The sequence below is a fragment of the Sinocyclocheilus grahami genome, unplaced genomic scaffold, assembly GCF_001515645.1.
Source record: "Sinocyclocheilus grahami isolate Dianchi unplaced genomic scaffold, SAMN03320097.WGS_v1.1 scaffold128.1, whole genome shotgun sequence".
NCBI lineage: Eukaryota > Metazoa > Chordata > Actinopteri > Cypriniformes > Cyprinidae > Sinocyclocheilus > Sinocyclocheilus grahami.
The window spans coordinates 1,114,568-1,127,991 of NW_015505307.1; the positions used below are offsets into that span (position 1 = coordinate 1,114,568).

Genomic DNA, 13,424 nt, shown 5'->3' on the forward strand with positions numbered 1-13,424 from the left:
GTCATCGGATTGGTTGAATTATACAGGATTTCCGGGAGACGTGTGTGTTGCGTTCTTTAACGTTCCGCCTGGAAACAAAGATGCCGTGCCACCAAACCCCCTCACGAAAGAAGAAAGCCATTGTGTTTACAACTGTGACGATGAGTGCTTATCACACTCTAAAAAAAAGGGACAAACCCAGCTATTGGGCTGTTTTGACCCAGCGGTTGGGTTGTTTTGAAACAACCCAATAGCTGGGATTGTGCCTTTTTAACCCAGCGCTGGGTTATATTTAACCCAGCATTTTTTAGAGTGCAGGATCAACTAAACGCTGGATTTTCAAAAGTATGTGAAAAAATTAAAGTTTGCGGCATAGAATCTTTAAAATACGTCCGAGAGTTTTACACACCGGTCTGTTATTGTGGTGACATTTCCATGCCCCAAAACGTGATGATGAGCGAAATGAACTGTGATTGGTTATTTGACATGTCGGTCAAAAGGCCTCATGGGCGGGTCTTGGCCAATGAAAGCTCCCATCAATTCCAGACCTTCAGCCGTCAGTCTGAAGGTCTGGCTACACGAGACTACATCTTGGATGGCCTGAGGCTGAGTACATTTGCAGCAAATTAAAATTTTCCTTCAAATTAAAACTATTCCTTCAAGTCTAATTTACATAGAAAGTTATATTCGCTCTGAAAACAATGGCAACTTAAAAAATTTTTTTATTTTTGTAATTTAAATGTGCACAGTGCAGTGCTTTACCAGCGCACATATCGCCTGCCAACGTTTTTGAAATATTGCGCCCTCAAGTGGCCAGACTGTTTCATGCATTTTCTTTTCTGCGAGGGAACTACCTTATTAACAGATGATAATCAGGATTCCTCATTTCACTAAAAACCACACGCTAAAGAAAAGCAATACAAACGTCCACAACGAAACGAACAAACAGTCTGACATGATGTGCTGAACCTCCTGGAGCTATGAAGAACGACTTGCAGCAGAAAGCGATATTGCACTGAAATAGACGTCCTCTCTCCAGATTCACCGTCACTGACGCTTTTTTCCAGTAGTCCGTATTGACAATAGCTGAATGAATGTCTGGAATTAGGATTCCATTTGAGATCCTCCAATAATGCTGAAAGGCCGGTTACACAATGACGATTAGACAGCAAAGGTGGAGGTCTTTCTGTTTGCTTTACAGAGGGAAAACAAGAAAGCCAGAAAAGGTGGAGTACTGCCATCCGCCTACCAGATTGCCCTTCTCCAGTTTCAGATAAACCTTGTCTTCTTTGTTGAGGTGCAGCAGGACTCCGTTGGTGGCGGCCTCACGTGTGACGTCTTTGTCACCGGCGAAGGCAGAGATGACTGGCTTTCCATTCAGCATTAAATTCACCTGGAAAACAGAGAGAAAATCAAATCAGAGATCTCAAGTCTACAAGTGTGACAGAACGTATTCTATGATTTCATATCATGGGCACATTTATGAAATGAAAAAACAATTCTTGCATCTTTATTATTTGGTACAGTTTTTCATAAAACTTGACTTGAAGCCTGCATATAATTTATAATAACTTATATTGTAATCCGCTATATATTTTCATAAATAATAGTCATAATAATTCTAATATCACTGTAAAATGTTAACAATTTTAATAAACAACATTTATATTTTTACAGTGCTTTACAGTAACATTACATGTATTATCTTGTTAAACCTAATTTACAGAAAAATGAACAGCAATATTATAACTATGATTACAGTTATTTATGAAAATATATAGTGGATTACAATATACGTCATAATGGATGTATTACCTTACATTTACAATGAAAATCTATATTCTATGTATCTGAATAAGTCTATCTATGATAACTAGAAAATGTATTAATAATATTATTCATATTAAAAATATACTGAATAAGACAATAATATATTCTTGAATATTTACAGTGAAATGTTGGTAAAATTATGTTTTTAGGCTAAATTGATTTTTTAAATGATTTTTTTTAATAAGTAAAAAGCAGGAATTACCATATAATTTATTGCAAAATTCTAAATTACAGTTTTTAAAGTACAATTTGATAAATTATGAGGAAATAATTGCTTTTTAATCACTTTCAAAAATATGCATCTTGCTAAATATATTTAAATTCTAATTTATTAATCAAGAAAATATATGTATACGTTAATGGAAAAAGTGTTATTGAAATGGTTTTTATCAATTAAAGTATGAGTTTCCTTAAATGAAAAAGCACTGAAAACAGTAGTATTAGAAGTTCCTGCATGACAAATAATTAATTTGATTATAATAATATAATATATTGCAATAATTAATGAGAATATACTGACTATAAAGCGTATTGTAAGATAGTGTACTGTAATGAATTGAGAACACATTTAAAATGCAATATTTATAAAGGCTTCAAATGTTACCCAGTTTCATATTTCTCTAAATCTGTTCATTATGGAACTCAAACATGGTCTTAAAATTAAGCTGATTAAATATTTTCTTTGTGTGAGAGATATATGCAGTGCTTACTTGGATAGTCTGGCTCTGGTACACTTTAATAACGTGGAAGTTAAAGTTGTAGATTCCTTTCCGGGGACAAAGAAAGACGGATTCCAGTGTGAAATAGTTTCCTATGTTGACAAGAACCTGCAAAAGTGTATTTCAGAGGTATCAGTCCTGATTCAACACACAGTTACAATGAAACATCCTATCCAGACGGTACAGTTATTTGTTCTGTGAAATATGTATGCGTGTGATGCAAAAATCTCAAAGAAAGGCCTTGAAAAAAACATCAGTGTGAGATTACAAAAGGCAGCAGGAATGAAATACAAATGCACTCATGCTTACAAGTGGACTTTTCAATATTAATTCTCCTCAGCAGTGAAACAACACTCAGGATTTCCTACCGTCATGCTGATTTCTCATTTCCACGGTCATGCTGACCATTGTTCAACTTTAATCTTGTGATGTGGCACCATGAACTATAGCAAATGTGGGGCAGTGGTAGCCTAATGAGTTGGACTTATATCCCAAAGGTCGCGGGTTCGAGTCTCAGGTCCAGCAGGGATTGTAGGTGGGGGGAGTGAATAACCAGTGCTCTCTTCCACCCTGAACACCCAACTGGCTGCCCACTGCTCCGTGTGTGTGTGTGTGTATGTGTGTGTGTGTGTGTGCGCGTGTGTGTGTGCGTGTGCGTGCGTGCACTTGGATGGGATAAATGCATGCACAAATTCCAAGTATGAGACACCATACTTGGCTACAGGTCACTTTCACAAATGCCAATCATAGGTGGATTTTCACTTGTGCAAGAGACAGAAACGGGAACTGTAGTGTAATTCAAAAAAACTTCACAATATGATATATCATTCATGCACAAACAGTGTGGGAGTTAGTGCTGAATTTTAATACTTAGGGTTTGGGAATGATTTAAATAACGGCATCGTGCCACCTACAAAATTATAATGAAAACAATGCATTTTCTTGTATTATTTTACATGGTCAAATTATAATAAAACATCTTACACTCCGCCTATGTCATCTTCCTGGATTTAGCCAAAAAACAAAAAGGTCCAATTACTACTCTGGCAAAAACGTAGGACAGCTAAACTCCGAGCCAAACGTCCAGCAACAGGTTTAAAACACAGTGTTCTCAAAACTGATGAAATTTCAGGTTATGTTTCGAAAAAACGATTGAAGTAGACATCAAAAAGAGAGTGTAGGGTATTAATTTTCACCTAGTGGACACAAAGATGAGTAGACGGAGTTCGTACATGGAACCTCTGAGCGCACAAAGGTAAATTTGTACATTGCACTCTCTTTTGATCTTTGTTTTATTAAAGCTGAAGAAGAACTCCACCAAAAGGGAGAATTCATACTTGTTCAGCTCTTCATGAACGGTCACAAGCATATAGGCTACAACACTGAGGTCTAAAAATCTGAGAGCACTTTGAAAATCTTTGAGAGAATTTTTTTTTTTCAAACCTGAAACTAAAAAGAAAGTTTCAGATTTTGAAACCGTTCAAACAAAAGAAAGTTCTAGTGTAAAATGATTAAGTCATATGTGACATTATTCATGTGCCCTGTTTGTATACTGCAAAAAAAAAAAATAGATAGATAAATAAAAAATCGATTTTGTCTTGTTTTCCATTATAAATATCTAAACATCCTTAACCCTCTGGTGCTGTTCTGTCGATTTTGACATTTTGATTATATAATTTTTTACTTCATCGGAATAGTACAAAACTTGGCAAAAGGTTTTGGCACTTGCTATGTGAAAACAATCATGAATATGATTCGAAAAGGTTAAATGTTCCTGAAAAAAGTGTCACATTTGTAACTGTTCACAGTCAATCTGACCCCACTGGAAATTAATGGGAAGTGAATTTCATCTAGTGGAACTATTTGGTACTGCACCCAAAATCTTACTAAAAAGTACATTTTTTGCGATATCAACCTCAAATTTGGAACGCAACTTGTTTTGATTTATGGCTTTGATTTTCACACAGTTTTATTCTTGTAAAAAGGGACGCAAGATTCAATCGTTTCATCTCATGTAGTGTGTCATAGTGGACGACAGCAGATGCCACGTCTGTGACGCTTCACGACGTCACCACAGAAAGACTAGAATGTTTCTTTTTTTTTTCCGTCATCCACGACGGGTTCCATCACATCTGTGACACTGGCCAATGGGAGCACAGAAGCGCCTTCGTACAAGCCGAAACGAAAGAGAGACAATGGAATCGGTCCTGCTAGGTGGAATTTTACAGTGGAAGAAATGTTCATGGAGCTTTGGCTATAATACTCCTGCATTTATGAGGTTTCCTCAAGGGACTTCCAGAGTGAAAAACTGTCAAATAAAAACTATTTTTGTTTTATTGACAGTCCATACTGGCCTCTTGATGTAATCCAGATTTGTGTCCACTGTCAGGATTTCTTTCTTTTTTGGGCTTTTCTGATGACAAAACACACTGTTTGCTAGCCATTGTGTGTTTACGCTCATGGCACATGACAGCACGCACATCATTAAAGACGGCAAGCGATGAATGCTCGGGTAGCAACATGAATCGCATAATCTGACAACTGACAAAAAAAACATAAAAAAACAATGTGTAGTCTGAACCAGGCTTAAAGGTCCCATGGCATGAATATTTCACTTTATGAGGTTTTTTAACATTAATATGAGTTCCCCTAGACTGCCTATGGTCCCCCAGTAGCTAGAAATGGCGATAGGTGTAAACCAAGCCCTGGGTATCCTGCTTTGCCTTTGAGAAAATGAAAGCTCAGATGGCCCAATCTGGAATCTTCCTTTCATGTCGTCATACGGGGAAAGGTTACCTCCCCTTTCTCTACTTTGCCTGCACAGAGAATTTGGCCCGCCCATGAGAAAATGAGCTGAAAATGACACAGAAATGGCACATCCTAAGGAAAGCTCATTGTGGGACTGGCTCGTAGTGGCTGAAATTCTGCACCAAGGCTGAATTTCGGGAAAGAGACTTCAGATACAGTACTAGGGACCACTTAGGCCTATATAAAAGCATCCAAAAAGCAGCATGTCATGGGACCTTTAACACATTGAATGAAACCTGAAATTTTGAAGTAGTAACTGAGATAGTATTTTCTTGTAAAAAGTACTCCAACAATCATATTTATAACTTTAAACAATTGTTTTCCCCCAGTGTGGTATCTTTCTTTTTCCAACACAATAAATGGGGAGTTTTCAATCCTCAAAAAGGATGCAAAAGCACTATGAAAGTATAATAAATGTAGTCATGCACTATATTGTGAATATTTTGAAGGCATATAATACCTTTGTGTGAGGAACAGATCAGAATTCAAGTCTTGTTTACTGATACTATTTATAATATATACTAAAGTGAACGGATCACTGAGTCCGTGAGTTGAATATGAGAATCGGTTCAGTCAGATCAATCAGTCTGATCCATGAATGAATCATTTAGATTGAATCAGTTCATCCAGAGAACCAGTGAAAAGATCTGATTCAAAAGAATGATCTGTTCACAGATGAACAGCGTGAATAAGGAACTTTTCATACTTTCAGTGAATACTGAAGTAAATTTCAATCTGTTCCACACAAAAATAAATCATGTGACTCATAAAAACCTTGGAACATAAATGTACAAATTATTTCAGACCACTTTTATGGTGCTATATCCTTTTGCAGGATTTATATCTTCAGTCCCCTTTCATTGTAATTGCACAGTCTAAACATTTTCTTCTGTGTCAGACAGGTTTGAAACAACAGGAGGGTGAGCAAACAATGAGAAAAAGTTGTAAGGAAGACACGTGTCTCCAAACATCCCATCTTTTCCTTTTGGGAAATAATTAAATCATTAAATCATGAAACACAAAAACACGTTGGCCTCATCTCCAGCATAATTGTTCATTAATTTCAAGGATATTGGTAATAAAATAGTTAGTTTAGTTTTCTTCAGGGATGCACATCATGCAGGCTCTGTGTTGGATCTGACCCTGCATAATGACGTTCCTTTATTAATTCTACCACGTCTTTGACCAAGAAAGCGAACTGAATGAAATAAGGTGCATCAAAACATGCAGGGAATAAAAAACGCACACTTTTTTTTTTAATGCTTTTATAAGCGTATTAAAGTTCATATTGAATGGAATGGGAGAGATCTGAAATGCAGTATGCCATGAATTCAGCAAATGTATCAATGTTTCCAATTTGTTCAGTCATAAAGCTAAAGGCTGAAGTCAAGCATGACGTGTGAATGCATGAGTGTAGTATGCACCACTTTCACCACAAACAGCTAAAAATAAGCAATACAATACGAACAAATCCCTGCCCTTTACAGTCCTGACAGTTTCGACTCATCACTAATGACCTATAACACTGGTATTTCATGCCCGTGTATTTTCATGCACAGATATGTTCATACAATCCTGAATGTATACATCTGAACTCTCATGCAAATTATTTATTTTGAATTCATCCCAGCTGATTTTTGTGTTTTCACATTATTCTGTGAACTCGGGTTAATGTCCATATTAAAGTCAAAATAATGATTGACCTCTAGAGTCTAGACCTAATGCAGTTATCACAGTAATCTAATTTAGAACCGTATTAACTAATGCTAATTCATTATGACCTGCCATAATGATGACAAATGAATTGAATTATGTAATGCTTTATGCCTGTTCTACTTTGAATACTCTATAAAATTCGTTTCACTTAAAAATCCTAAATTTCTGTTATGTGAAAGTAAAAATAAGCTTTAAATACAGGGTAAGTGTTGATTTTTACATACAATATTTGTTGGTTAAATTAATGATTTGATATAGGGTTCTTTTTATATTTTAGCTTTTATTTATTTATTTACAAGTGACTTGTACTTTGCTGATAAGCCTATAATAGGCTGTTGAATGACATTGTGACAACTTACCCCATATAGTGTGACAACATACCTCGCTATTGTCAAAAGGTCATTTTTTCCCCCCAATTATGTTGTTAAAACTGTAATGTATGCAGGTATACATAAATTGACTTTAAAAAATAAACATATCCTGTTAAATACAATTCTACTTTGAATACTCTATAAAATTCGTTTCACTTAAAAATCCTAAATTTCTGTTATGTGAAAGTAAAAATAAGCTTTAAATACAGGGTAAGTGTTGATTTTTACATACAATATTTGTTGGTTAAATTAATGATTTGATATAGGGTTCTTTTTATATTTTAGCTTTTATTTATTTATTTACAAGTGACTTGTACTTTGCTGATAAGCCTATAATAGGCTGTTGAATGACATTGTGACAACTTACCCCATATAGTGTGACAACATACCTCGCTATTGTCAAAAGGTCATTTTCCCCCCCAATTATGTTGTTAAAACTGTAATGTATGCAGGTATACATAAATTGACTTTAAAAAATAAACATATCCTGATAAATACAGAATAAAAATGTATTACGTGTAACCCAAAACTCTTAGTCTAAACCACGAGCTTCACAAAGTTAGACGGTCTCAAAAGTCAAAGTCTATTAAAATACGATTCGTTTCCATATAACATGCATACGAGCATAAAAAGCATCCTTACCTGGTCAAAATATATGATTCTCGTTTTATTGCTCATCTCCGAGGGCTCGAGGTTGTTGCTCCTCACCGCGGAGAAAGCCACCTTGGAGTTGGCGGCGCGCACGGAGATGCCGAGCGGCGAGGAAGAGCTCTTCCAGTCGGCGGGGTTCGAGTCACAAACCACCAGACATTTGCCCTCCAGGACGATGGGTTCCGTGTCATTCTGAGCCAAAACGAGCTCCCACATGACGGCCAGGCAGAACAAAAAAGCCACGCAGTCGACAAACGCCTCATTAAAGCGCTTCACGGACACCATGATGAACGATCTCCAGCGCAGCCCAAATCCAAACGGCTCTCCGGGTCCCGTCACTTCGCTTCTGCACCGTGTTTGTGCTCGTTTACGCCAAACATCCGTCCGGACACCAGCTGCTGATTTACAAATCACCAAACGCGCGTAGGTGGATGCACCAACCTTATGTCTATAGTCATTTTTTTATTGTTAGACTTATTTCCTTGTGATTTTGATAGTTTTCAACTCCGGAGGATCGGTCAGGCTAGTTTTGGAGAGCAGCAGGTTCCCCGTAGGTTCCTGGCGACTCCGCGTAAAAAGCCGCTCAGTGCGCACTGAGATAACTACCCGCAATGCCTGCGCAACCGACACTTTTTGTCCATATTAGTTTGTCGCCATAAAACTAAGCACGTAAACTAAAGCAAAACCTCTTCGCACATCTGTGAATGTTCCTCTCTCTCTCTCTCGAGACCAAAATACACTTCCATGAGCGCGCGCACACCCTTAATGACGCCCGCCTCTATGAACTCACTGACACCCGATGTGCTGCGTAACGTCAGATGAGTTTTTAAAATATACACCTGAGACCCAGAAAACAGAAAGTTATTAACAGTTTGCTAATTAAGATTTTTTTTATATATATATAATTATTATTGTTATTATTATTATTACTACCACTAATACAAATATGTTACATACATGCTAACATTATTCGTGATAATATTAATATAATTTATTTATTAATAACATTAACTAAATTTACATTAATATATTGCTAAATTATACACTTATTTTTTCATGAATAACACAAATTCAATAAAAATGTTTAATATTTTGTATTTGTATAATTACACACACACACACACACATACAGTATATACATAAGTGTGTGTGTGTGTGTGTGTGGAAATCTCCTATATATAGGAGATTTCTCCACGTTTATTCATTTGTTGCTATTTTTGCTTTGGCTAACTCTTTATAGCCACGTTGGTAATTTTTTTCTCTTCAGTCTAGGGGTTTGAGGATGGAAAAAAAGGAAAAAGACAAAGATGTGGCTAACAAAATTAGCCAAAGAAAAATTGCAACAAATAAATAAACGTGGAGAAACTACTTCTCTTCTGTCCCAGCTCTATAGTAAACCTCACACGTATGGTGTCCACACTCTTGATTAACAACACCATCAAATAAACAGAAGCCGAATACCAGGAATATGCTTATCAAGTGATTTTATTTAAAGCATAGCAAAGCTAATCAAAATAAAGTAAATAAACAAAGATCGGTAAATAGATACCGGACTTAAATAATCAGGAGCCTGTACCATGAAGCTGGCTTGCCAGGTAAGTTTCAGTTTAGTGTGCGCCAACTCTGGGTTTTAGGTACCATGAAGGCAGGTTATGTTCTGGTTTAGAGAGCACAAACCGAAATGTGACCAATCAGCTTTGAGCAAAGTGACACTCTGACACACTAAAGCCCCTCCCCCAGTTTCTCTTGCTCCAAATTAAAGGACACTACATAGTAAAACATTTTAAAGATAAAATCGTCTGGCTTTCAGAGATGATTATTTATTATAATTATTTAATATGATTTATATAATTATTATACCCTCAATCCATTAAACAAGCCAGTTTAGTTTAATAATAATTATTAGGTTTTTATTTTAAATGCATATAAGTACAATATAAATAGGTTTTAGAATCAATAGCTTTAAACATGAGTACATATGAGCTTAGATTTTTAAGTGTTTTTATACCTATAAATATTATCAACTATAAACTGAATTTTATTTGCACTGATATGGCAAGATGTTTTCTTTAAGTTGTCATCTTTCACAGATAGATAGTTTCATCTTTCTGTGTAAATGTGTTTAATTCTTCATAATTCTTCACTTGTCGCGAGAAGACAAGGCATGTGATTGGCTGTTCGTTACTGATGTCACACTTTCATGTGCTACACACGCTCAGAGGAACCATGCTCCCACTAATTATAATTACATAAAACATATCACCAGCACAACATGCACAATAGAAATTACATCACGGGACATAACAATATGTGTGTGTGCATGTGTGTGTGTGTGTGTGTGTGTGTTAATTATTGTTATTAATATATTCATAAAAAATATTAATAATTAATTATATTAATTGTATGAGTTATATACATATTTAAATCAAAAATAGTATTATTAATGAATATATCAATAACATTTATTAACACTATGTATATTATTAATCATATATATATATATTAATCATAACATTTTTATATAACAATTATGAATAATATATGTATGAATATATTGCCAAATTGTATAAATACTATTTAAATAATATTATTTATATATTAATATCATAATATTGGACAGACCCAAAAACATGCATAACAATACGTAAATAAAAATATATTATATTATATATATTTTATAGTATATACATACAGTATATGTACAGTTGATAAAGGCAGTGTTATGTTTGGTCTATATCTATTTTTAAAAAATGCCCACTTTATTGGACACAGATCGTAAATTAATTGCTGGGTCTCAGGAGAATACGGCATACCAGACTCAGACTTCAAAAATAAAGAAAATACTGAGTGAAGGTATAAGAGGGACAAGCAATTTATGTGCAATATAATGAAGCCTTGAAGTGTTTCAATATTTGGCTTTATGTGTTTGGCTCTGCTTTATGCATCTCAAGTTGGAGTCATGAATGTTATTTGCTCTAATGCCGGACTATTAAGCAATGCAATTCTGTCAATGTAGTTTTTTATTTTATTTATAAATTTTTTTTGGGGGGGGAGATTGGAGATTGTGATTATATGAGTTTATAAATTAATTGCTTACATCTCTGACGCAATAAAGCCACTCCCCCACTGGTATGTGATTGGCTGTTCGTTACTGATGTCACACTTTCATGTGCTACACACGCTCAGAGGAACCATGCTCCCACTAATTATAATTACATAAAACATATCACCAGCACAACATGCACAATAGAAATTACATCACGGGACATAACAATATGTGTGTGTGTGTGTTTGTTAATTATTGTTATTAATATATTCATAAAAAATATTAAGAATTAATCATATTAATTGTATGATTTATAAACATATTTAAATCAAAAATAGTATTATTAATGAATATATCAATAACATTTATTAACACTATGTATATTATTAATCATATATATATATATTAATCATAACATTTTTATATAACAATTAGTAATAATATCTGTATGAATATATTGCCAAATTGTATAAATGCTATTTAAATAATATTATTTATATATTAATATCGTAATATTGGACAGACCCAAAAACATTATATATATATATATATATATATATATATACAGTATATATTAATCATAACATTTTTATATAACAATTATGAATAATATATGTATGAATATATTGCCAAATTGTATAAATACTATTTAAATAATATTATTTATATATTAATATCGTAATATTGGACAGACCCAAAAACATGCATAACAATACGTAAATAAAAATATATTATATTATATATATTTTATAGTATATACATACAGTATATGTACAGTTGATAAAGGCAGTGTTATGTTTGGTCTATATCTATTTTTAAAAAATGCCCACTTTATTGGACACAGATCGTAAATTAATTGCTGGGTCTCAGGAGAATACGGCATACCAGACTCAGACTTCAAAAATAAAGAAAATACTGAGTGAAGGTATAAGAGGGACAAGCAATTTATGTGCAATATAATGAAGCCTTGAAGTGTTTCAATATTTGGCTTTATGTGTTTGGCTCTGCTTTATGCATCTCAAGTTGGAGTCATGAATGTTATTTGCTCTAATGCCGGACTATTAAGCAATGCAATTCTGTCAATGTAGTTTTTTATTTTATTTATAAATTTTTTTTGGGGGGGGAGATTGGAGATTGTGATTATATGAGTTTATAAATTAATTGCTTTCATCAGAACTCAATCGTTAAATGCAGGGTCATGCAATCAAGCCACTGCAAGAATAGCTTTTGCAACAAGATCCAGGAATGAAGTTCAGATTCAGAAGTTCAGACGTCAATGAAAAATGCATAATACACTTTGTACTCTCCTCAATTCATTGAGTTCAAGTTCTCTGGAGTGAACTTGAGCAATGCAATGCTTTTCATTTATGGAACACAAATTAACAGTTAACTCACCTGGGAACATATTGAGTTGCTCGGGAAATTAATGAATAAATGTGAGCAGTTATGCTGTTTACCTTCATAATGTTCTTCATTTTCCTCTCACCACCGTCATATTCCCAATGTCAGACTTCTAAACGAGAAGGGAGTATTGACTGTAAACTCATGATTGTATTGTGTGAAACGAATAGTTCATTCAAAAATGAAAATTGTTTTTTTAATTATTGTTATTAATATATTCATAAAAAATATTAAGAATTAATCATATTAATTGTATGATTTATAAACATATTTAAATCAAAAATAGTATTATTAATGAATATATCAATAACATTTATTAACACTATGTATATTATTAATCATATATATATATATTAATCATAACATTTTTATATAACAATTAGTAATAATATCTGTATGAATATATTGCCAAATTGTATAAATGCTATTTAAATAATATTATTTATATATTAATATCGTAATATTGGACAGACCCAAAAACATGCATAACAATACGTAAATAAAAATATATTATATTATATATATTTTATAGTATATACATACAGTATATGTACAGTTGATAAAGGCAGTGTTATGTTTGGTCTATATCTATTTTTAAAAAATGCCCACTTTATTGGACACAGATCGTAAATTAATTGCTGGGTCTCAGGAGAATACGGCATACCAGACTCAGACTTCAAAAATAAAGAAAATACTGAGTGAAGGTATAAGAGGGACAAGCAATTTATGTGCAATATAATGAAGCCTTGAAGTGTTTCAATATTTGGCTTTATGTGTTTGGCTCTGCTTTATGCATCTCAAGTTGGAGTCATGAATGTTATTTGCTCTAATGCCGGACTATTAAGCAATGCAATTCTGTCAATGTAGTTTTTTATTTTATTTATAAATTTTTTTTGGGGGGGG

At 33.9% G+C, this 13,424-nt stretch overlaps 1 protein-coding gene across 1 annotated transcript; it reads right to left on the reverse strand.

Moving 5' to 3' along the window:
- Nucleotides 1-736: 736 nt before the first annotated feature.
- On the reverse strand, nt 737-8,730 carry LOC107590497 (cerebellin-4-like). The gene is made up of 3 exons (XM_016279250.1): nt 8,066-8,730; nt 2,520-2,636; nt 737-1,372 (listed from the first exon to the last, which is right to left on the reverse strand). Exons 1-3 carry the CDS (start codon nt 8,357-8,359, stop codon nt 1,175-1,177), a joined length of 609 nt encoding a protein of 202 aa, XP_016134736.1. The 5' UTR covers nt 8,360-8,730; the 3' UTR covers nt 737-1,174.
- Between the last annotated feature and the right edge of the window lie 4,694 nt (nt 8,731-13,424).

Excerpts from the sequence above, each read along its gene's own strand:
- LOC107590497 (XM_016279250.1), bottom strand. The coding sequence starts at position 8,359 with ATGGTGTCCGTGAAGCGCTTTAATGAGGCGTTTGTCGACTGCGTGGCT. Across the intron at positions 2,637-8,065 it reads GAATCATATATTTTGACCAG|GTTCTTGTCAACATAGGAAA; the intron begins GTAAGGATGCTT and ends ACACTTTTGCAG. Across the intron at positions 1,373-2,519 it reads ACCAGAGCCAGACTATCCAA|GTGAATTTAATGCTGAATGG; the intron begins GTAAGCACTGCA and ends TCTGTTTTCCAG.